General features: G+C 58.8%; 1 protein-coding gene across 1 annotated transcript; it reads right to left on the reverse strand.

The window, feature by feature from the left end:
- Positions 1-733: 733 nt before the first annotated feature.
- Positions 734-21,211, reverse strand: MYO1G (myosin IG). Its single transcript, XM_058534754.1, has 22 exons — positions 20,848-21,211; positions 19,242-19,450; positions 18,977-19,070; positions 17,968-18,133; positions 17,645-17,698; positions 12,099-12,194; positions 11,862-11,981; positions 11,061-11,285; positions 10,808-10,953; positions 10,262-10,376; positions 9,932-10,102; positions 9,658-9,728; positions 8,529-8,603; positions 8,180-8,312; positions 7,192-7,358; positions 6,642-6,849; positions 4,357-4,580; positions 3,627-3,771; positions 2,479-2,583; positions 2,111-2,224; positions 1,104-1,258; positions 734-1,018 (listed from the first exon to the last, which is right to left on the reverse strand). Exons 1-22 carry the CDS (start codon positions 20,940-20,942, stop codon positions 862-864), a joined length of 3,045 nt encoding a protein of 1,014 aa, XP_058390737.1. The 5' UTR covers positions 20,943-21,211; the 3' UTR covers positions 734-861.
- Between the last annotated feature and the right edge of the window lie 1,314 nt (positions 21,212-22,525).

Genomic DNA, 22,525 nt, shown 5'->3' on the forward strand with positions numbered 1-22,525 from the left:
ATTTAAGGTGCCCCAGGAAGAGGAAGGGAGCAGAGGGGCCGCCTATGGAGGGAGGGGAGGAGAGGGCCAGGAGGCTGGGGAGAGGCAGGGGCTGGAGAGGGGCTGAGGGGTTGAGGATGGGTCAAGGGGCTGGGGAGGAGCTCTGCTAGCCAGAGGGGGTGGAGATACATCCACTCTGGCCTTCCTTTGGTTGGCTTCCAAAGAAGCCCCAGACACAAGGCGCTGCTGCCAGACTCGGGAGTGCTGGCTGCACCTGTCCCAGAGGTGGCTTTCCCAGGGCCTGGGATGCCCACACCCAGCATCAACACAGACAGCTGGGACTGCGGGCGCCCCCAGTTGGCTGGCAGGACTGCTCTCCACCCCCAACGTGTGCCAGTCTGAGCCCCGCCCAGACATGGCCCTGGGACCCCCAGCTTCCCCAATGCCCCAGTGGGAACAAGGGCCTGAGCCCTATGGGAAGGGGGAAAGGGAGAGAGACAGTGGGGACAGTGTGAAACCCACAAGGGGCAGCCTGGGGCATAAAGGGCATCGTTTCCTCTTAGACCATGGGCTCCACTCCAGCCTGTCCCTAGGCTGGGGCCCTGCGGGGGACAGGGTCTTGCTGCTCCACCAGACTGAACCCCGTCCAGTTTGGGTGACCCAGCAGGGGTCAGCAGAGGACGCTGGGGTGATATTTGCCAAGTTGGTGGCCGCCACGCGGATGTCCACGCAGAGACGCAGGCCCAGCCGGGCAGAGACACAGCATCCTTTATTGCGCAAGGCGCCTGTGGTCCCGCGAGCGGGTGGGCGGGGGTGCACGAGCCCTCAGCCTTCGGGGAGGCCGGAGGCCCAAGTGCGGGTGGACAGGTTGAACAGACCGGCTCAGCTGCTCGGCCACAGGAGAGTGAAGGCGCCGCGGCTGCAGCGGAAATCCGGCTCTGGCTGCTCGGGTCTGGGCTCCACCGACACCAGGCGCCGGGCTCCGCGCTGGCTCAGGGGGATGCAGTCCGAAACGCGGACCTCCAGGGCGCGTCCCTCCCTGAAGCGGGGGCCGGAGGGAGAAAGGTCAGGGTTAGGGTGGGCGAGCTCCGCAGACCCGCAGCCGCCCGCATCCTGGGACTCACCCCTGGCAGTGCGCGGCAAGCACGCCCACCAGCTCCCCGACGCGGTTGTCCAGCGGCGGCCGGGAGCGGTGCAGACACACCACCAGGTCGTCCTGGCCCCGCGCGTGCAGCACCACCAGCTGGTCCCGCCCGCTGGTCACGCTCAGCCCGGTCACCTGAGGGGGGCGGGAGACTCAGGGTCAGGGGTGCGGCGGGTCCTCCTCCGAGATCCTACACCAGCGGGACCCGCACCCCAGGAGCACGTGGCCCCCTCCGCGCACTCTGCCCTCGCGCACATCTCCCCCTCCCTCGCAGGACCCAGTCTCTCTGCCCTCAGCCCTCTCAGCTACCCCCCGCCCGCGGCTCGACCTTCCAGCTGTCCCCTGCAGGTCCCCTTTCTCCTCTGGCCACGCCCACAAAGGGGAGGGTTGGGCGAGGCGCCGCACAGGAGAAATGTTCCAATCCGCGCCATCTAACACCGCGGCCACTGCTCACCTGTGACTCTCGAGCACCTGAATATGCTGGTGCCACTGAGAAGCTGAACTTTTCGTTTTCTTTCGTTTCCTTACATTTAAATAGCCACACTAGTCACGGCCACCGTACCAGACGGCCCCCCACCCTGACAGTTACAAGGACCCCGGCCTCGATCTCTGCCCCCGGGGGAACAGGAGCTCTGCTTCCAGCAAGCGAGTGGGCTACAGAGCTGGGGCAGAGGGGCGACGGGGCTGGGGTCCCACGGGTGGCAACCGCACACCGCAGCCGGGTCCACGCGGTCCGAGCCGGAAGACCCCGAGGCGGCACACGAGTGGGGCAGAGGGGCCATTTGGCTTGGCCAGAGAGTCCAGCGGGAGGGGGTGAGGGGCTGTGCCGGCGCGGTTCGGACCCTGCACCGGGGGCAACGGGAAGCCACTGCAAGCTGTTCAGCAAGGGTGCTGCCATCCTGAGCTGATGTGAGTTCTAGAAAGCTCCAGCCATCCCAAGTAGGCACGAGGGGAGGCCCGGCAGCGCCCCCAGCCCACGGGGCTCACCGCGTCCAGGGGCACCGCCCGCATCACCCGGTACTGCCGGCCCGGCTCCAGCTTGTAGAGATGCCGGTCTGTGAGCAGGAGCGCCCGGTCCCGGCTCTTGTTGAAGCGATTCACCTGCGGGACAGGCGCTGGCGGGGTCACTTGCCCGGCCTAGGGGCTGCTCTCCCCGGGCCCGTTTTCTCCCTGACTAGGTTGGAGCTGACCGTTTCCAAAATTCCAGCAACAGCTGCGAAACCTCTGAGCTGGCCCAGGCTGGGGCCGCTGCGTTCCCCACGCCCCCGCGCCACTTCTCACCTGGCGGCCGCGCCCCACCTCCCGCCGCGCGGCTACGCGCACCTACCCCCTCGCGACCTCGCCCCACTTCTGACCTTGCGGACATGGCTGGAGAAGAGCACAGCCCCGAAGCCGTCTTTGTCCCGAAGCATCTTCAGTCGCTGTGCGAACAGGCCCGAGGCTGTGGGATTGTCAGTTGCCTGAGGACAGATAGGGGGCTGCTTGGGACGAGGTCTTGGGACTACGCTCGATTAACAGCTGTCCTGTTACCGGCACAGCTGTCCTTCACCTTGGGAAAAGGCGTCACGCTGTACGCCAGCCTCCCGCTGGGTCCATCCCCACGCTGGGTTTCCTGAGGGCTCAGCGCACAGACCCCTGCAGCCCTGAGGTCCTAGACACGCACGTCCGTGCCCTACATACCCACTCGCCGGCCCTGCTCCTCAGGCCAGGCCTGGACAGATGCAGAGAAGGTGGGGCCCAGGGCGGGACCTGGCTCCTCCAAGGGAAGCAGCCCACCTGGGCCAGCCCCACACCTCCTGAGGGTCATCCTCTGTAGAATGGGGTCAGGGGCACAGCTCACAGTGCCGGTATGAAGGCCGAGGGCACACATGGCCTGGGCTGTGCCTGAGAACAGGGGGCTGTGCCTGAGAACAGGGTTGAGGGCTGTGCCTGAGAACAGGGGGCTGTGCCTGAGAACAGGGTTGAGGGCTGTGCCTGAGAACAGGGTTGAGGGCTGTGCCTGAGAACAGGGGGCTGTGCCTGAGAACAGGGTTGGGGGCTGTGCCTGAGAACAGGGGGCTGTGCCTGAGAACAGGGTTGGGGGCTGTGCCTGAGAACAGGGGGCTGTGCCTGAGAACAGGAGTGGGGGCTGTGCCTGAGACCAGGGGGCTGTGCCTGAGAACAGGGTTGGGGGCTGTGCCTGAGAACAGGGGTCTGTGCCTGAGAACAGGAGTGGGGGCTGTGCCTGAGAACAGGAGTGGGGGCTGTGCCTGAGAACAGGGGGCTGTGCCTGAGAACAGGAGTGGGGGCTGTGCCTGAGAACAGGGGTGGGGAAGGGGGAACAGGGCGGAAGAAGAGGAGCTCAGTAAAGGCCAGGCCAGCTGGTTCTGGGTAGAAACACACTTCAAAGGGAAGGGACAGGGGCAGAGGGGTACCGCCCGCAGGACAGACGGACAGCCAGGCCAGGGCAGGTCTCAGCCTTGAGCCCCTCCTTGGCGCACAGCCCAGGTAGCCCCGCACTTACAGAGGACAAGTAGTCTCGGGCCCAGGCCCGCCGGCAGCCCCAGTCCTGCCGTAGCTCCTGCAGGGCCCCCATGGCGGCCACTTTGGCCTTGATCTGGGCCATGTCTGAAGGGGGGATGTTCTTCACCAGCTGCCGGGCCCGCCACCTGGCGAGGGACAAGTGGTCAGATGGGGGCTGGTGCAGGCCTCACCCTTCCCCACCCCTGGTCCTGCTCCCTAGAACACACGGTAATGCCCTCTCATGCCCCTTCCCCCGCAGGAGAAGGCCAAGCCTCTCAGCCTGACCACCCTGCATGTCCCAGCCTCCCCGCTCTCAGTGGAAGGGGGCCCCTCCCACTCTGAGCATGCTGGTTGCTCTGCTCACCTTCATCTGGAGAACTCCTACTCAGCCTTCAAAGCCCCACTCAGATGCAGAGTTTCCTCCACTCCCTAGCCTGGGCCCCACCCCCCACCCCACCTCCTTGCAGGCCTCTATTGAGAAGACCGAGGCCTGCGTCCCCTCTGAATGCCCAGCACTATGCCGGTGCCACGAATGTCAGGGCTCTGCCATTGAAAGTGGGGTGTGGGCAGCCAGCTAATGCACACAGCCCCCCTATTTTCCCACTTATCAAATGGGGCTGTTGTGTCTCCTAGCAGGCACTGCGCGTGGGGTCCAGATGACCAGGTCCAGGTGTTCAGTGGGTGCTAGCTGAATGGGAAAGAGCAAGGGGGTGGCAGCCGAGGGTATGTACCTGCAAAAGAGTGCATGGCAGGTGTCCTGGAAAGGCTGTAGCACGGCAGGGGGTGGTGGCCAGATGAGGTCGCGGCCGTAGAGTGGGGGCTGCCTCGCAGCCTGGAATCGCCGCTGCAGCTCTGCCAGGTGAGCACGCACCTTGTGCCTCCGGAACCAGCGCATGATGGTGTAGACGGCCCGAAGTCGCCGGCAGCGCCACCTTGCCAGTGTGCCCCGCCATGCCTGGGGGGCCGGCCGGAGGTGGATACTTGTTAGGCACAGCCAGGCCCGCCTCCCTCCCTCCACCCCCAGGGCTGCCTGCTCTCCCATCATTCCTGAAAACACCCTTTTTTTCTCCAGGGAACCCACAGCCCGTGGGTGCTGGGCCAGGCTGACCTGCCCCCTGGCTCCTGGGAGCCATCTACATCTGGCTGGAGAAAGAGCTGCTTTCGGGAAAGAGCTGCTCTCCGGCTGCATGCCTTTTACGCTGAGACCCAGCACCACTGGGGCCTCTCAGGTGCCCCCAGGGGGAAAGCATGTGAGAAGAGAGCTGGGGGGCAGATGGCAGTGGTTTCCCATCTACCAGGTGCAACTGCCAACTGCCCACCTGGAGTCTGACCTGGTCTAGATCTAATCTCCAACTCCCAGGAGACCCCGAGATGGAGGGGCACCGCAAGAATGCAACAATCAAAACCCAGACCAGGGCCAGCCCCGTGGCTTAGCGGTTAAGTGCACGCGCTCCGCTGCTGGTGACCCAGGTTTGGATCCCGGGCACGCACTGACGCACTGCCTCTCCGGCCATGCTGAGGCCGCGTCCCACATATAGCAACTAGAAGGATGTGCCACTATGGCATACAACTATCTACTGGGGCTTTGGGGAAGGAAAAAAGGAGGAAGATTGGCAATAGATGTTAGCTCAGAGCCGGTCTTCCTCAGCAAAAAGAGAAGGATTAGCATGGTTGTTAGCTCAGGGCTGATCTTCCTCACAAAATAAAAAAAAAGAAAAAAAATAAATAAAACTTAAAAAAAAAAAAAAAAAAACCCAGACCAAAAACCCTACAAGGCAGGCAGCCCGCGGACCCCCAGGTTAAAACAGACTTAAGCAGCGTTGCACTCGACTGCAATGCGTGGACCCTGACTGAACAGACTGAGCAGAAGACTGGGGAGGTGTAGATGCCGCTAGAGCTGGCATGGCAGCAACAAAGCAGCGTGAATGTTCTAAGTCCCGTTTCTGTGATAGTAGCATTGTGTCGTGTTCTTAAAAACAACCCCTAGTGTTGGAGGTGACAACTAAATGCAATGTGTCAGCATTGATTGGAGTCTGGGTTTATAAATGATAGAATGGGTAATAGTGAGACACTTGTGGAAATCTGAATATGGCCTACATATGAGATACTCAGATCATATGAGATACTCAGATCATAGATTATATTTTATCGGTGTGAGATTTCTTGAATGTGCTGATGTCAGTGTGGATACAAAGGTGAACATCTTTGTTCTTAGGATATGCCTGCTGAAGTATTTAGGGGTGTTGCTACTTTATATGCTTCAGGACAAAATGCAAGCACGTACATATATGAGTATCTGTATGTGGGTGAGGAGAGAGACAGACGGACAGAGAGACAGACAGGGTGGAGGAGCCCACAGTTGTGGCAATCCAGGTGAGTAATCGTACGAATCTTTCAATTTTTCTGTAGGTTTGAAATGTTAAAAATAAAAAGTTGTGGGGAGAGGTGGAAGAATCCTTATCCTTTGGAAATACATACTGAAATGATTAAAAAGGAAGTGATTCGCTTCAAAATAACTGGGATAGAGGTGCAGACATCTATATGAAACCATACTGGTCATGAGGTGATGCACTGACACTGGGCGTAGGAGTGTGGGAATTTAGTACACCATTCTGCGTACTTTTCTCTAGGTCTGAAATCTTTTGGAATAAATAGAAGAAAAGAAGGAAAAAACGAAAGAAGGAAGGAAGGCAGATTCCTGAAAATCTTGTTTTGAGCACCTGGATCCACCTGGGCCTGAAGCCGGTAGCCACAGGTCTGAGGTGACCTGAACCGCAGCCACACTTTTTGCTTAAGTCAGTTTCAACCACGGTCTTTCTCCTGCGAGTGGGGACTCCTGCGGTACTTGGAGCTGTGCCTGTGGGCCCTGCTGGTGCACGCACATCCCTTCCACTCCAGGTGGTGCACAGCCATCCCCCCCATGATGCACACCCATCTCTCCCCTTCCCTCCCCCCAAGACAGTGCACACCTATTCCCCCCCCACACCCTCTGTGGTGGGCATCCCGCCGGCCACACCTTCTGCAGCAGCAGCACGATGATGGGGATGAGGCGTGCGCGGCTCTGCTCCAGTGTGACCAGTGTCTGGGGTGAGCGGATGAAGAGCTTGCTGTGGCCAAATGCCACGTCCTCCTGCAGCCCATGCTGCTCTAGGAGGGCGCTCACGGCCGCCCTGTCGGAGCCCAGCAGGTGGTTGGGCCACGTGTACTCACAGGTCATCTTGTACCTGTCACCAAAGGACAGGGCAGTGGGCGCCAGGCCCTGGGGAAGGGTATAGAGCCACTCCACCCCATCTGCCATGCCCAGCCTGTGCCCCCTCACCCCCCGACCCCTGCACATGCCACTCATGCCCCAGCCCCTGCCCACCCATGCCCCACCCCTGTGTCACATGAGGGTCCTCACTGACTGTTGGTGTCCCGAGGTCAGCAGCATGCCAGCTCCCACGTGTGTCAATGTCTGAGAAGTGCTCGCTGCTTTTGGGACCCCCTGCTCACCCCTTGGACTCCACATGGGGACATGGCCCATGGAGATGGGGGTGACAGGGCTCCTGGGCTGCGGGGGGCCGTACCTGAGCAGGAATCGAGGGTAGGGCTGGCGGGAAGCGAAGCCAGCCCTGCGGACCCTCACGTTCTCCAGCAGCCCCAGATATGCGACCTGGTGGCGACAGTGGCCCTCGTCCAGCCTCGCGGCCACCTTGTCCTCGTTGGGCTTGATGCAGCGGACGTAGAAGGGCTCCTGCAGGGACAGAGGGCACTTGGGAGGCCAATGTCACAGTCCCATGGTCACCGGGCAGGGGCGGCAGGTGAGCACAGGTGTGCCACCTTGTGTCCCTCCCACGCTGCCGTCCGTGTGGGGAAGTGGCTCTTGCAGTGGGAAGGGGAGGCCAAGGGGCCAAGGGCAGGCAGAAGGGCAGGGCCAGGAGGAGAAGGGGGACGAGGGGATGGTGGGCAGAACAGGATCTGGAAGCCCAGCACTGGAGGTGGGGTGCAGGGCAAGAGGCTGGGCCCAGAGCCAGGTTCCGGCGGGGCAGCAGTGAGCCCCATGGGCCCTTCCTTTTGCCTTGCCTGAGGCCCGGCTGAGTCTCTGGATGTTCTTGTTGAGCCGCCCCTGGTGTCCTCCCGCTGCCCCCCTTTGACTTTGGGCCCCAAGCTCCAAAAGAAGCTAGTGCCGGTTACCTGTCCCTCTGGCCCCAGCTTCCAGACGCTAATCCTGGCTCCCGGCAGGCCCTGGGCTGGGCCAACCCAACCTCTGAACCTCTGAGCAGGTCTCCCCTGGCCCTATTGCCCCTTGGGCAGGGAAGGGCCAGGGGAAGGCCAGTTGGAATCCCATCTTTACTCAGAAATCCCGTATTTACTGAAGCCTCAGCCTGGTCCCGGACATCTTAACCTGTGCAGTGGGGGGTCCCTCCCCTTGGGAGGTGGTGACTCACAGCAGACAGGAAATGAACACCCTCCTCCACAGGATGTGCAGAGGCAGTGGGGGGCCCAACTTGACACCCAGGCACAGACAGAAAGATCTGGAAGGATCCAGGCTGGGGGCAGGAGTGGAGGTGTTACCTTGGAGGCCAGGTTTTCCACCAGGGCCACCATGGAGTTCTTGAAGAGGGTACCGGCCGTCAGGGGGCGCTTGGTCACCTCTGTGATGTCCTGCTGCCCATCTGGCCACATGGCCCGCAGGGTGGGGTCCGTGCTGTGGAGACAGGCCACATGCCCAGCCGCCCTCACCCTCCAGGAGGGCAGCGCCCGCCCAGCTCGGCCATTCAAAAGCCTTGTGGCCTTAGTGTTGCACCTCAGGCTGTCTGCCCGTCAGGCAGGGTCAGACCCGAATGTCTGAAGGCCCTTCCAGCCCGAGCCCCTGGGCCCCCGCCCTCCAGCGCCCACACACGTGCCCAGAGAGCCAGCTCACCTGTTGTACAGCAGCCGCTTGAAGTCCTGGAAGAGGGAGTCTCTGTTCTTGTCAATGAAGCCCTCCACCGAGTACCTGCAGGGCCAGGGCCGGTGAGGGGTGAGGGGCCTCTGACAGCCCCAGGAAGCCCCTCAGCCTCCTTTTGCCTGCCTCTGCTCTCACAGGTCAGCTCTCTCCTTCCCCCTCAGGTACTGCCCTCCTTTCCCCCCTCCCGCCTGCTTTCTCTCTCATTGCATAAGAGTCCTTCCCTCCGAAGTTTCTCTCCTAGATGAGTCCAGTGGGTTCCGCCCATGGCTCTAGAGCCAAATGTCGCAGCAGTGAATCCTGGTTCTAACGCGTACATGCTGTATGACCTGGGATGAGTTACTTAACCTCTCTGTCCTCACTATACATCATATGCTCAGAATGGTGCCTACCGAGTTTCCATAAATATCATCAATTGCAATTACAACCAGGAACTCCTGAGTCATTGGTCTATTTTGATCCTGTGGCACTGACAACCACAGATTCATTGTCTCATCCTTTGACTGCTAGAAAGCTCAGGACCAAAATCTTGGCTCCACCGCAGCTCCTGCAAAAGCTCCTGCAAAAGGCGTGGGATCTGACACCTGGCTGCTTCGTCTTCTCTACTGTGTTTCTTCTCCTTGGGAAGGACACATTAGACACTCATGCTTCTCTCTGAGAGTCCCTCAGATCCACTTCAGGATGAGGTGAGTGACAAGTAAGTTAATGACAACAATCGTGGCGATTCCAGAGGACACTCGGGGCCTTGGCACTTGTTAGAAATGCAGACTCTGGCCCTGTGCCCCTCTGCACTGACCTGCAGCTGGAGGGAGGACGCCTTGCTCAGAGTGTGACAAGAACTGGCCCTGGACTGGATCAGGGGCCCCTCCCTGGCTGTACTTGGGACTCTGCTGCCCCTCCCCCGACACTGGTGTGGGGTGGAGCCCAGACATGGGCCTTTTTTTAAAGCCCCAGAGGATTCTATGGTGCAGCCAGGGCTGAGAACCACTATCTTAAAAGCCCCATTTCATGCTTTTCACTTGTGAATCTGGTTAAGAGCACATTTTCAGTGTCTTAAAAAGAGAAAAGGCAGAAGGGGGGGCGGGGCGTGGGGAGGGGGCCTCACGTGACGTCCCCTGCATAGTGCTTGATCCGGAAGTCTCGGCCAAACTCCATGGTCTTGTCTGTGGGGCAGAGCTGTGCAGGGACAGGCCAGGGTCAAGGCACAGAAGGTGAGAGGGGTCTGCGGGAGGTGGGGGGACGGTACTGCAGAGGAGACTGGGCCACCACCAAGGCCCTGCCAAGACAGGCAGCATGGTGCCTGTGGGGCGTGTGCCAGCACTGGGACAAGCTGGGGGTATGCGGGGTGGGGGCGACTGCAGGGGGGCGGAGGGGGGTACCTGGCGGCTGGTGTAGTGTGGGTGGTGGCGGTGGTGCGTGTCCAGGGTCTGCAGGAAGATCCGGTCGGTGATGGTGCCCGCGGTGCTGCAGGCCTCGTCCAGCACGGCCAGGATGCCCCGGTGGGGCCGTTCCACCAGGTCCACGATGGTGGCGTTGTTAAAGTATTCAACCTGGGGCAGAACGAGCAGGGCGGCTCCAGAGCCCAGCCAGCCAGCCTCTCCTGCACCAGCCCTGCTCAGTGCGCGCTCTGCCTGGCTCTCCTCCGCACACTGGCTTGCCCGCCTGCTCCCTCAGGGCCCACAGCACACAGGGAGGGCCCAGGCACTCACACTCTGCCAGGCGATGCCCTCCCGCTCATACTCCTCCTGCTCCTGCTTCAGGATGAGCTGGATGAAGAGCTGCTGCAGCTTCTCGTTGCAGTAGTTGATGCAGAACTGCTCGAAGCTGGGGCGGAGGGGCTCGTTCAGAGTCATGCCTTGCCCACACACCTCGGGGCTTTTGCTCCGTGCGGAGCGAATGCAACGATGGCAGGTCTCTCCCCTGAAGTTTGCCCGACGGGTCTGGTGCCATGTACCAGAGTAGGGGTGCATCTCCCGCTCTGGGCCTCTCCTTTTCCCCACTGCCCCCACCTCCGGCACGCATGCTCTGGAGTGGGGAGTCTGGCGGGGGGAAGTGAGCCTGAGGTTTTGCCTTCCTGAGCACCACTGGGTGGGTGGCACAGCTGAGGCGGGCTTGGGAGCATGAGCCTGGGGCCAGGGACCAGCTGGGACAGATGCCAGACATCCCACTCGGCAGCCCAGAAGAGCTTCCTGGGACTAAGGTGGTCCTAGAGGTTGGGGGGTCAGAGCGTGGGATGTGGTGGCTGGGACACCCACCTGTTGACAGGGAACACCTCGAAGCCATAGATGTCCAGCACGCCGATGACCGTGTCCTTGCCGTCACGCCGGGGGTCTCGGCCCCGGGCTTCCATGACACCATTGATCCGGTCCACCACCCACTCAAATAGCCGCTGGTATACTGCCTGGGGAAAGGCCAGGAGCCAGCTGCTTTTGGCTGCCTCTGGCCTTGCCTCCTCCAGGAAGGCCTCCTGGGTGCCCCAACCCACCCCCCTGCCTGCCCCCAGAGTACCTTGGCACAGGCGTCCCGGGCATAGCTGGCCTCAGCTGCAGTGTGGCCCTTCTCAATGAGTTCCCTGCCTCCTGAGGCTACAGTGCGAGCCAGCAGGCAACGCAGCAGCAGCTCCCGAGGTGTGGCTGTCAGCTCAGCCACGTGGTCCACGAGCATTTCCTCGGTCACTGCCAGGCGCCCCTGCTCCAGGGTACCCTCCTCGGTCTCCACAAACTCGATGTTTCCCTGGTGATGGAGGAACCGTGAAGAGTCAGGCTCCATGTTCTGAAGGAGCCTGCACACCTCTGCCCTGGCGAGAGGAAGGGAAGCCAGTGGAGCCCAGCTTCTGCCACACATGCAGCCAGAAATGTGAGAGTGGCCCCGGAGCACACCAGAGCCTTCCCAAGGCCTCCCGCCCAGAACATCATGTGAGTGATCTCACTGCATCCTCCCAAAGCCGGGGATATGCTACCTACTCCCAAAGCCACACAGCTCTTAGATGACAGAAGCAAGAGGCAGGTCTGCACGGCGCTCGGCACTACTGAGCCTGGGCTGCCCTTGCCCGCTAAGTGCGGGCTCATCGACTAGACCTGGACCAGGCACGTCGCAGCCCTGACCTGCCACTTCTGGCCCACGTAGAGCCCACAGCTCAAGGCCCAGCCTCGAGGGGACCCACAGCCAAAGCAACTTGGCTTCAGCAGAGGGAGGAGTGGGCCAGCTACTTGACTGGGTTGTCAGAGGCCAGTCTCCTCCTCTAGGGGTGGCTCCCAGCCAGGACACCATGTGGGGAGGTGGCCCCCCAGCCCTGGCATTCAGGCTCACCAGGTGTAGTATGGCGGCCAGGATCCGGTGCATGGAGCCCACCTCCTCAGGACTGAAGCCAATCACCCGCATGGCCTCCGTCACCGCCTGGTGGTGGCTCCTCTCGTCGCTGTCCAAGGGCTGAGGGAGAAAGGGCTCAGCACCCCAGTGCCAGGCTGAGCCTTGATGCCTCCATCCCAGTGCGTGTGCTCACCCCCCTGCACCCCGTCCCCACGCTGAGCCCTGCCCCCCACTCACATTGAGCCCTGCTCCCTGGCGGGTGAAATTATACAGGGCAGGGTTTCTCTGCAGGTGCAGTTCTCGCAGCTCCTCGTCCTCACAGCCCCGCAGCATCTGGAAGACAGAGACACCCCTTGGTTAGGCCCTCTGAACTCCAAAGACCCCACCCACACATGCAAGATGACAAACAGACGCGTCCTTCAACCATTGTTGACCCAAATGACATGGAAGCTCAGAGATGGTGTAGATACTGCCAGAGTCCAGGGAGAATCCATTTCTAGGTCCGACATGGTGTAGACGCTGCACCAGTGGTCAGACATGGTGTAGCTACCACCCAAGTCCAGGGAAGAACTACTCAGTAGTCAGACATGGTATAGACAGTGAATGAGTCCAAAGAGAACCTGCTTCGGTGGTCAGACATGGTGTAGAAACCACAGGAGTTCAGGGAGAACCCACTTCAGAGGCCAGACACATTGTAGACACTGCCCATATCCCAGGAGAACCAACTTCAGTGAGTCAGAAAGAATGTAGGTATCACCCAAGTCCATGGAGATCCCACCTCAGTGGGTCAGAATGGTGTAGACACTGCCTGAGTTCCAGCAGAACAGCCTCAGTGGGTCAGACGTGGAGCATGTGTCCATGGAGAATCCACTTCAGTGAGTCAGAAACAGTGTAGACACCATACGTGTCCCGGGAGAACGCACTTCATGCGTGAGAATGTTGTAGACAACGCCCATGTCCAGGGTGAACTTATCTCAGTGGATTAGACATGATGTAGACACTGACCAATGCCAGGGAGATCCCGCCTCAGTGGGTCAGACACAGTGTAGACATCAGCCCAGTCCAGGGAGAACTTACCTCGGTGGTAAGATTGGTGTAAACAAAGACCAAGTCCGGGGAGATCCCACCTCAGTGGTCAGATATGGTGTAGATATTGCCTGTGTCCCAGTCTATCCCACTTCAGTGGTCAGACATAGTGTAGATACTGCCAGTCCAGACAGACTCACCTCAGTGGTCAAACATGGTATAGAAACTGCCCAAGTCCAGGAAGATCCCCTTTCAGTGGGTCAGAAACAGTGTACACACAGCCTGAGTATAGGGAGATTCCCCCCTCAGTGGTCAGACACAGTGGACACTGCCTGTGCCCAGGTAGAACCCACCTAAGTGGGTTAGATTGGTGTAGACACTGCATGAGTCCAGGGAGATCCCACCTCAGTGGGTCATACATGGTGTAGATACCACCCATGTCCAGGCAGAAACCACCTAGTAGGTAAGATCAGTGTAGACACCACTTGAATCCAGGGAGATCCCACCTCAGGGGGTCATACAAGGTATAGACACTGCCTGTGTCCCAGGAGATCCCACTTCAGTGCTCAGACATTGTGTAGATATGCCAGTGTCCAGACAGAACCCCTTCGTGGTTAAACTTGGTGTAGACACTGCCCAAGTCCACGGAGATCCCACCTCAGTGTGTCTGAAATGGTGTAGACACCACCATAGTTCAGGGAGATCCTACTTCAGTGAGTCAGACATGGTTGTACATCACAAGAGTCCAGGGAGAACCCACCTCAGTTGGCCAGACACGGTTGTTCAGTGCAAGTGTCCTGGGATCCCACTTCAGCATGTCAGACACCACATGTCCCAGGAGAACCAAATTCAGTGGGTCAGAATGGACACCACCCGTGTCCAGAGTGAACTTACCTCAATGGGTCAGACAAGGTGTTGACACCGCCCGATTCAGGGAGATTCAGCCTTAATGGGTTAGAGCTGGTGTAGACCACCAATGTCCACAGAGTTCCTACCTCGGTGGGTCAGACAGTGTACACACTGCCCAAGTCCAGGGAGAAGCCACCTTAGTGGGTCATACTTGATGTAGTCATGCCCGTGTCTGGGGAGAACCCAGTTTAGTGGGTCAAAACAGTGTAGATGCCACCCAAGTCCAGGGAGAACTTACATCAGTGGGTCAGACACAGTACAGAACTGTAGAAGGAAGATCCCACCTCAGTGGATCAGACATGGTGGAGATACCACCCTGTCCCAATAGAACCCACCTCATTGGGTTAAATATGGTGTAGACACCACCAGTTTCCAGGGATATCCCACTACAGTGGGTCAGACTCAGTGTGGACACTGCCTGAGTCTAGGGAGCACCCACTTTAGTGGGGGCAGACAAGGTGTTATCACTGCCAGTGTCCAGGGAGATCCTACCCAGTGGGTATGAAAGGGTGTAGACACTACCTGTGTCCAGGCTGAACTCCCACCAGTGGTCAGACACAGTGTAGACACTGCCATGTCCAGGGAGAACCCACTTCCATGAGTCAGAATGGTGTAGACACCACCAAGGTCCAGGGAAATCAAATCTCACTGGGTCTGAAACAGTGTAGACACCACCGACGTCCAGGGAGAGCTCACCTCAATGGGTCAGATCACTATAGACACTGCCTAAGTCCAGAAAGATCCCACCTCAGTCAGTCAGACACAGTGCAAACATTGTTTGAGTTGAGGGACATCCAACCTCAGTGGGTCAGACACGGTGTAGACATCACCAATATCCAGGGAGTTCTCACTTCAGTGGGTCAGACACAGTATAGACATGGCCTGTGTCAAATGTGAACTTATCTCAGTGGATCAGACACGATGTAGACACTGCCCAAGTCCAGGGAGATCCAATTTCAGTGGGTCAGACACAGTGTAGACACTGCGCATGTCCAGGCAGTATCCACCTAGTGTGTAAGACCAGTGTAGACACTTGAGTCCAGGGAGTTCCCACCTTAGTGGGTCAGATACAGTGTAGTCATGCCTGTGTCCAGAGAGAACCCAGTTCAATGGGTCATAATGGTGTAGACACTGCCTAAGTCCAGGGAGATCTTACTTCAGTGGGTCAGACACAGTATAGACACTACCCATCCAGGGAAATCCCACTTCAGCGGGTTAGATAGGTGTAGACACTAAATGAGTCCAGAGTGATCCCACTTCAGTGGTCAGACATAGTGTAGACACCGCCCGAGTCCAGGCAGAACCCACTTCATTAGGTCTGACACTTTGTAGATACTGCCTGTGTCCTGGGATACCCATCTAAGTGTCAGACAGGGTGTAGACACTGCCAAAGTCAAGGGAGATCCCACATCAGTGAGTCAGACATGGTGTAGACACTGCCTGAGACCAGTGAGATCCCACCTCAGTGGGTCTGATACAGTATAGACACTATCCAAATACAGGTAGAACCCACTTTAGCGGATCAGACACAGTGCAGACACTGCTCAAGTCTAGGCAGAACCCACCTCAGTGGGTCAGACACTTTGTAGACAACCCGTGTCCTGGGAGAACCCACTTTAGTGGATCAGACACAGTGCAGACACTACTCAAGTTCAGGCAGAACCCACTTCAGTGGATCAGACATGGTGTAGACACCACTCGAGTTCAGGCAGACCCACCTCAGTGGGTCAGACATGGTTGTACACTGCGAGAGTCCAAAGATCCCACTTGCGTGTGTCAGACATCCTGTAGACACATCACATGTCTGGGGCAACCCAACTCAGTGGGTCAGAACTGTGTAGACACCACTTGTGTCCAGGGTGAACTTACCTCAGAGGGTCAGACATGGTATTGACCCCACCAGAGTGAGGGAGATCCAGCCTAAATTGGTCAGAACTGCTGTAGACCACCAATGTCCAGGGAGTTCCCACCTCAGTAGTCTACACGATGTAGACACCACTTGAATCCAGGCAGAACCCACTTCAGTGGGTCAGACACATTGTAGACACCACCCATGTCCCAGGAGAACTCACTTCAGTGGGTCAGACACGGTGTAGACACCACCTGAGTTAAGGGAGATCACACCCCAGTGTGTCAGAGTCGGTGTAGACACTGCCAGTGTTCAAGTAGAACCCACCTCAGTGGGTTATATATGGTGTAGGCACTGCCACAGTCAGGGAGATCAAACACATCTGAGTGAGTCAGACACAGTGTAGACACCGCAAGAGTCAGGGAAATCCAACATCAATGGATCAGACACAGTGTAGACCACCAATGTCCAGAGAGTTCCCACCTCAGTGGGTCAGACACAGTTGTATACCACGAGAATCCAGGGATCCCACTTCAGTGTGTCAGACACTATGTAGATACTGCACGTGTCCCAGGGCCACCCAATTCAGTGGGTTAGAATGGTGTAGACACCACCTGTGTCCAGGGTGAACTTACCTCAGTGGGTCAGACATGGTGTTGACACTGCCCGAGTTGGGAAGATCCAGCCTCAATGGGTCAGAACTGGTGTAGACCACCAATGTCCAGGGAGTTCCCACCTCAGTGGTCAACATGATGTAGACACTGCCCAAGTCCAGGCAGAACCTACCTCAGTGGGTCAGACACGGTGTGGACATTGACGGAGTTGAGGGAGATCCCACCTCAGTGGGTCAGACGTGTAGACACTGCCTGAGTTTCAGCAGAACCTACCTCATTGAGTCAGACAGGTGTGTACACTGTGAGTGTCCACGGAGATCTCACTTCAGTGGGTCAGACACGGTAAAGACACCACTCATTTCCAGTATGAACTTAACTCGGTGGGTCAGACGTGTTGTAGACACTGACCAAGTCCAGGGACATCCCGCTTCGGTGGGTAGGACACAGTATAGACACTGCCAACGTCCAGGCAGAACCCATCTCAGTGGTCAGACACGGGGTAGACACCGCCAGAGTCCGGGAGATCCAATATCAATGGGTCATATATGGTGTGGTCACTGCCCGAGTCCTGGCAGAACCCACCTCAGAGGATCATTCATAGCATAGGCACCACCAGAGTCAGGGAGATCCAACATCAATGGGTCAGACATGGTGTGATCACTAGTGTCCAAAGAGTTCCCACTTCAGTGGGTCAGACACGGTGTAGATGTGTCCATATCCTGAGAGAATCCACTTCAATGGGTCAGATACAATGTAGACAGCACCCAAGTCCAGGGAGATCCTACCTCAGTGGGTCAGACATGGTGTAGACACTGACCGAGTCAGGGGACATCCCACTTCAGTGGATCTGAATGATGTAGACACTGCCCTAGTCCAGGCAGAACCCACCTCAGTGGGTTATATACGCTGTAGACAGCACCAGAGTCAGGGAGATCCAATATCAATGGGTCAGACATGGTGTTGACCACCAACATCCAGAGAGTTCCTACCTCAGTGGGTCAGACATGGTGTAGATATGCCCGTGTTCTGGGAGAACCCGCTTCAGTGGTCAGACATCATGTAGATATGCCCGTGTCCTGGGAGATCCTACTTCAGTGGTCAGCCACAATGTAGACACTGCCTGTGTCCAGGCAGAACCACCTCATTGGTCAGACATGGTGTAAATACAGCCGGAGTACAAGAAGACCCCACCTCAGTGGGTCTGACTCGGTGTAGACTCTACACCGAGTACAAGACAGACCCCACCTCAGGATCAGATGCGGTGCACACACTGCCTGTGTCAGGGAGACCCCACCCCAGTGTGGGTGGAGAGGCAAATGGACTGTGGACAGAGCCATGGAAGGGCTTCCTCGCCCACCCGCCTGCCAACCCACCTGCCCACTCACCTGGTAGAAGGCATGGAAGTTCCTTTCGCCCACGTGCTGCTTGAGGACCCGAGACTGAGGAGAGAGGGGTGGCTGGGCCCGTGCCTGTGTAGTGGCCTCACCCCAGGGGACCCGCCCCAGAGCCCTCAGGGCAGTGCAGGCAGGGGATGGTGGGCCTGGACACAGAGGGAGCCCTGCCTGTGAACCTAGGACTTCAGAGAGGTATGTTCCTGCCCCCAGGGCCCCAGACCTGGGAGGGTCAGCATGGTTGGGCAGGTTTGTCTAGTCCCCCCAGGGAGGCCTGCGCAGCCCACCTGCCCAGGGTGTGTAGCAGCAGGGCCCACCTTCTCCAGCAGGTAGCTGTGGATGTGTCCCCCCACGGGGTCTCCTTTGAAGTCAAAGTTGATGTCCATGTACTTGCCGAAGCGGCTGGAGTTGTGGTTGCGGTTGGTGCGCGCGTTGCCGAAGGCCTCCAGCACGCAGGTGGACTTGAGCAGCACGTCTTTGACCCTGTGTGGGGTGAGGGGCCACGGCTATAAAGCAAAGACCTTGTACCGGGGACTGTACCCCAGTCCATGGTCCCTGCCTAAGGCCTCCTCATTGCAGGAGGAGAGGGAGCCCGAGGGCCCGGCCTCCCCCTGTGCTGCCCCTTGCAGGCCGTGGAATGGCCCTTTGCTCTGAGGTGCTGGGAAATGCACCTGCCAGGTGCTTGTGCTGGGTGTGCTATAAAGCTCTGGGCCTGAAAGGCCTCAGCAGTTGCATATGGTCACCTCCCTACCTTCCCAGACAGCAGCTGCAGGCTGCAGGGAGGAGATGGGTCTGGATGCTTGTCATCAACTTCCAGCTGCAGGGGTGGGCAGCTGCCGGCCACATGTGCTCAGGAACTTACATCGCTGCCCCCCACCCAACTCCACCTCACCCCATCTCGACAGGAAGAGCCGGGGCTCCCACACAGGAAGCTGATCCCACAAGGCCCGGCTGGTTAGCAGCTGGTGAGCAGCAGGTGGGCGGGCAGGCAGACAGGCCCTGATTTCCGGGTTCCTGGCTCAAACCCTCACACCCCCTCTGGCATCCTGGGCCTCCCTGACCGGCTGGCCAAATTTTCCACTTCTGTTGGGTCCCCTGTCTGTCGGCCCTCTTCCCTCACCTCCTTCCTGTCCCTAGTGAGAGGGCGTCCTGCACAGGGCCTCGCCCCTCCTCGGTTTAGAGGGCCTGGGCGTGGGTCACCTAGAGCCTCCTGACAGGCAAGCCCACTGAACCTGGCCTGAGCTGAGCTGGGCTCAGTCATGTCTCTTGCTCCCCATTAGGCATGAGGCCCAGGGCCGCCCCTGCCCCAGCCCTCCCTGCCCTCACCTCTCCACCTCGGCCCTCTGGCTAGGGTTGGTGACAGCAGCGATGTACTGCATGATGTGCTTGCTGGCTTCTGTCTTCCCTGCCCCACTCTCCCCTGCCGGACAGATGGACAGTCAGACAGAATTAGTGGCCGCTCCCCCTGACCAGCTCCCTGTGCCCACCCCCACCCCAGTGCTCCAATCACCTCCCCATCACTGACAAATGAAGACACTGGGGCCCAGGGAGGCTGCGAGCCAGCACTGGGACCTGGCCCTGGGACGAGTACCTGAGATAACGATGCAGGTGTCCCTGGACCGGCGCTTCATTGCCCTGTAGGCGGCATTGGCCACAGCGTACAGGTGGGGCGGCCGCTCGTAGAGCTCACGGCCCTGGTACTTGGCGATGGCCTCGGGCCCGTACAGGGGCAGCTCCTCGTAGGGGTTCACGGACACTAGCACCTCGCCGATGTAGGTGTAGATACGGCCCTTCTTGAACCTGGCATGGGCAAGGCCATTCCTCGGTGCTCAGGGCCACAGGGACACACACCCAAGTCCTGGAGCCTCGAGGCCCTGGCCCGCCCCTGGGGCTGAGAGCAGAGGAGGGGGGCGGGTTGACCTGAGTCTTCCCGGTGCCCACCCCACTGCAGTGTAGTGTTGGGGTCCACATTGCTCTCCCTGGGGTCCTGACGTCACAGGAATCATGACCACCCATTCTATGAAGGGACCAACTTGCCCAAAGCCACACTGGGTGAGGCAGAGCGGCAGGTTGGGAGCTGGGGTTGGGGACAGGGAGGGGCCCGTTTCCGGCTCAAGGCCTGGGCGGGGACACAAAGGCAGAGGGGACCCCGCCCAGCCCCACCCACATGGCAGGGGCCAGGAGGGGCACAGGGCTGCTGGGGCTGCAGTGGTGTCCTCCCGGCACATCCTCAGACTCCTCAATTCTTCCCATCAGGAACCCGGTCGCTGGCGGGGTGCCTGTGTCATCCCTCTCTTGACCTTCCTCCCTGGGGAGGAGCACTGGCAGCCTGCTCTCCGTGGTGTCTGGGACCGCCCTTTCCCTGGCGGCTGTCCTGGGTTCCTCTTCCTCACTGCCTCTGGCTCGGGGGTTCCCCGCTCCGCTCCCTCCACACCTCAATTGCCGCCCACCGGGGACCTGCTCAGAGGCATGCTTTCCCATCTGCAAGCTGTGCGGCCTGGGGCTCAGTGTTCCATTGTTAAATGGAGATCATAATACCCAGTTTATAAGCTAGTTTATAAGAATGAAGTGACATCAAGCTTAGCTCTGTGTCCCTCATTTCCTATCCTCTGGCTTCAACAATCTGTGCTCAGTGGAGCCGTGCCCAAGCTCTACACAGCAGGCTGCCTTCTGCTCCCCCAGGCTGTTCAGGGATGGCCACCCCATCTCACCGCCTGACCCCTGGCTTTTCCCTGCCCTCTGCCCTCCTCCTCGGCAAATCAGGCCCCATGTCACTTCTACCAGCCACACCCTGCAGCACCCCCACGTGCTCCCCTGAGAGTGTCATCTCAACTTGTTCACCTGCACCCCAGGGCAGGACCTACCCGCTTCCCTCAGAGCCCCCAGGGCTCAGCACAGCCCCACATGGGAGATAGAGAGTCCCCCTGGTCCGGGTGCCTGGCACCTGCCTGTCCCTGCCCAGCAAGAGGGGCTGGAAGGCACCCGGGGTTGTGTGCAAGGCAAGGATCCAAGGATCTGGTTCCAGCGCTGGGTGGCCACCCTGGCCCTGAGGGGACAGTTGTTCCTGCCCCACCACGTCCCCCTACAGTCACCCAGAGAGTGGTCCGTGTGGGTGTGTATGCACCCCCCCCTTTCCCTGGACTGATGGAGGCCAGTAGGGCTGGGTACGAGAAGGGGAGCCAGTGTCCTGGGTCTACCTGAGCTTCAGGTTCTCCATGAAGTCTTCCATGGTCACTTGGTCCAAAAGCACAAAGTCGGCTTTGCCGCACTCGGGGCCTTCCTCGTCCTCCATCCTGCCAGCGGAAAGCACCCCGGCCAGGTTGCCCCGACCTTCCTGTACAGAGGGGCGGAGGGGATGGGTGCTCTCCAGCAAGCCCAGCCCTCCCTGCCCGCCTCCCCAGCGGCTGCGCAGCAAAGTAGGAAGTGGGTTCTGGCCCCAGGGAGGGACTGCTCTCCCCACTTGCGCCTCCCTCCTTAGGGGCTCTGACCCCTGCTTCCTGTTCCCCACGCCCAGAGGGCGGGCGTGCCTAACGGTTGGTCTGGTGGAGGCTGGAGGGTTCCTGTTGGCCTCCTTAGGAAGCTCCAACCATCTGTGATCTCAGTCCACCCCTCACCCCAAGCAGCGGAGACCCCCAGTCCCCAGCCTTGCCTCACTGGAGTCACCTGTGGGACTGTAAGGAACAATTTCTTGATGTGGTTGTGGCTACCCAACCCTATGTGTCAATTCTCAGACCTTAATGGTAGGTGGATTTTAGGGTAGGTACATTGTACCTTGATAAAAAGTGAAAAAATGCCCATGCCCAGGCCTTTGGGGCAGGGGCCTAGGAAATAACATTCTTTAAAGTGTGGGAGACCATGCCAGGATGTAAAGGACAAGACCAGCTTCACATCAGACTCTGCCACGGGCTGGTGGTCTGAAATCATCTGCTGCGATTTGGAACCTCTGGATGTTTCCCAGGTTCCCACATGTCTTTGGGGTCCACCCGCCTGTCCCTCCAGTAGTAAGGACCAGGAACAGCACCAGGAGCCCTGCTGTCCCACCTGTGTCCTCAGCTTAGAGGTGTGGACTGTCACCTGGCTCGGTAGAGGTCATAGCACCTTTAGGAATGGCCAGACTGGGTGGCTAAGGTTTGTCTCCAAACAGCATTCCTTGACCACACAGTGCTCTCATCCCTCCCCTCCCACAGGGAGGCCAGAGTATTTCCCAAACTTGGGTCATCCCAGCCACCTTTGGGACTCAGTACTCAAAAAGCTACTTTACTTAATAATTGCCTTTCAGTTAATTCATTTTTTAAACTCTGAAATTGTTCAATATGCAAGTTACAGGGTTTTTTCCCCCTCAAATACCTTAAAATGGATACATACTTATACATGCTTATTCAAGTTCCTGACAAAACCAGGCCGTGCACCATGGGCTACCAGGGGACCCTGGCCTGAAAGACCCTCGCATCAGGACAGGGCTTTGGCTCCACCCTGCGCCAGGCCCGTGGTTTCTCTTGGGCAAATTCAGGTCATCCTTCCAAGCTCTAGCACACCCTCCCAACGCCCACCTCTTAGGCTGGTGCTTTTGAAGGGCTTTCCAAACCAAAGCTCAGGAGAATCTGGGGAGTTCTCAGAGCTGAGTAGCAAGGTTTCACTTCCCCAACCTCCCAATCTCTGGGATCAGTCACCCCAGGGTCTGTATTAACATTTGAGAGGAACAACTTGGCTGTTTCAGTGAAACCTGAACTTGGAAGAATTTTCACGCGTCACAAAAGTTTTCTTTGGGTTTTTTCCACGTAAAAATGTCAAGACCATTCTTAGGTTGGGGATTTGGCCCACGGGCAAAGCTTGCCAGTCCTGGCTTTAGACACTGCTGCTGTGTGACCTTGAGCC

Source organism: Diceros bicornis, chromosome 41 (genome assembly GCF_020826845.1).
Source record: "Diceros bicornis minor isolate mBicDic1 chromosome 41, mDicBic1.mat.cur, whole genome shotgun sequence".
In the NCBI taxonomy this organism is placed as follows: Eukaryota; Metazoa; Chordata; class Mammalia; order Perissodactyla; family Rhinocerotidae; genus Diceros; species Diceros bicornis.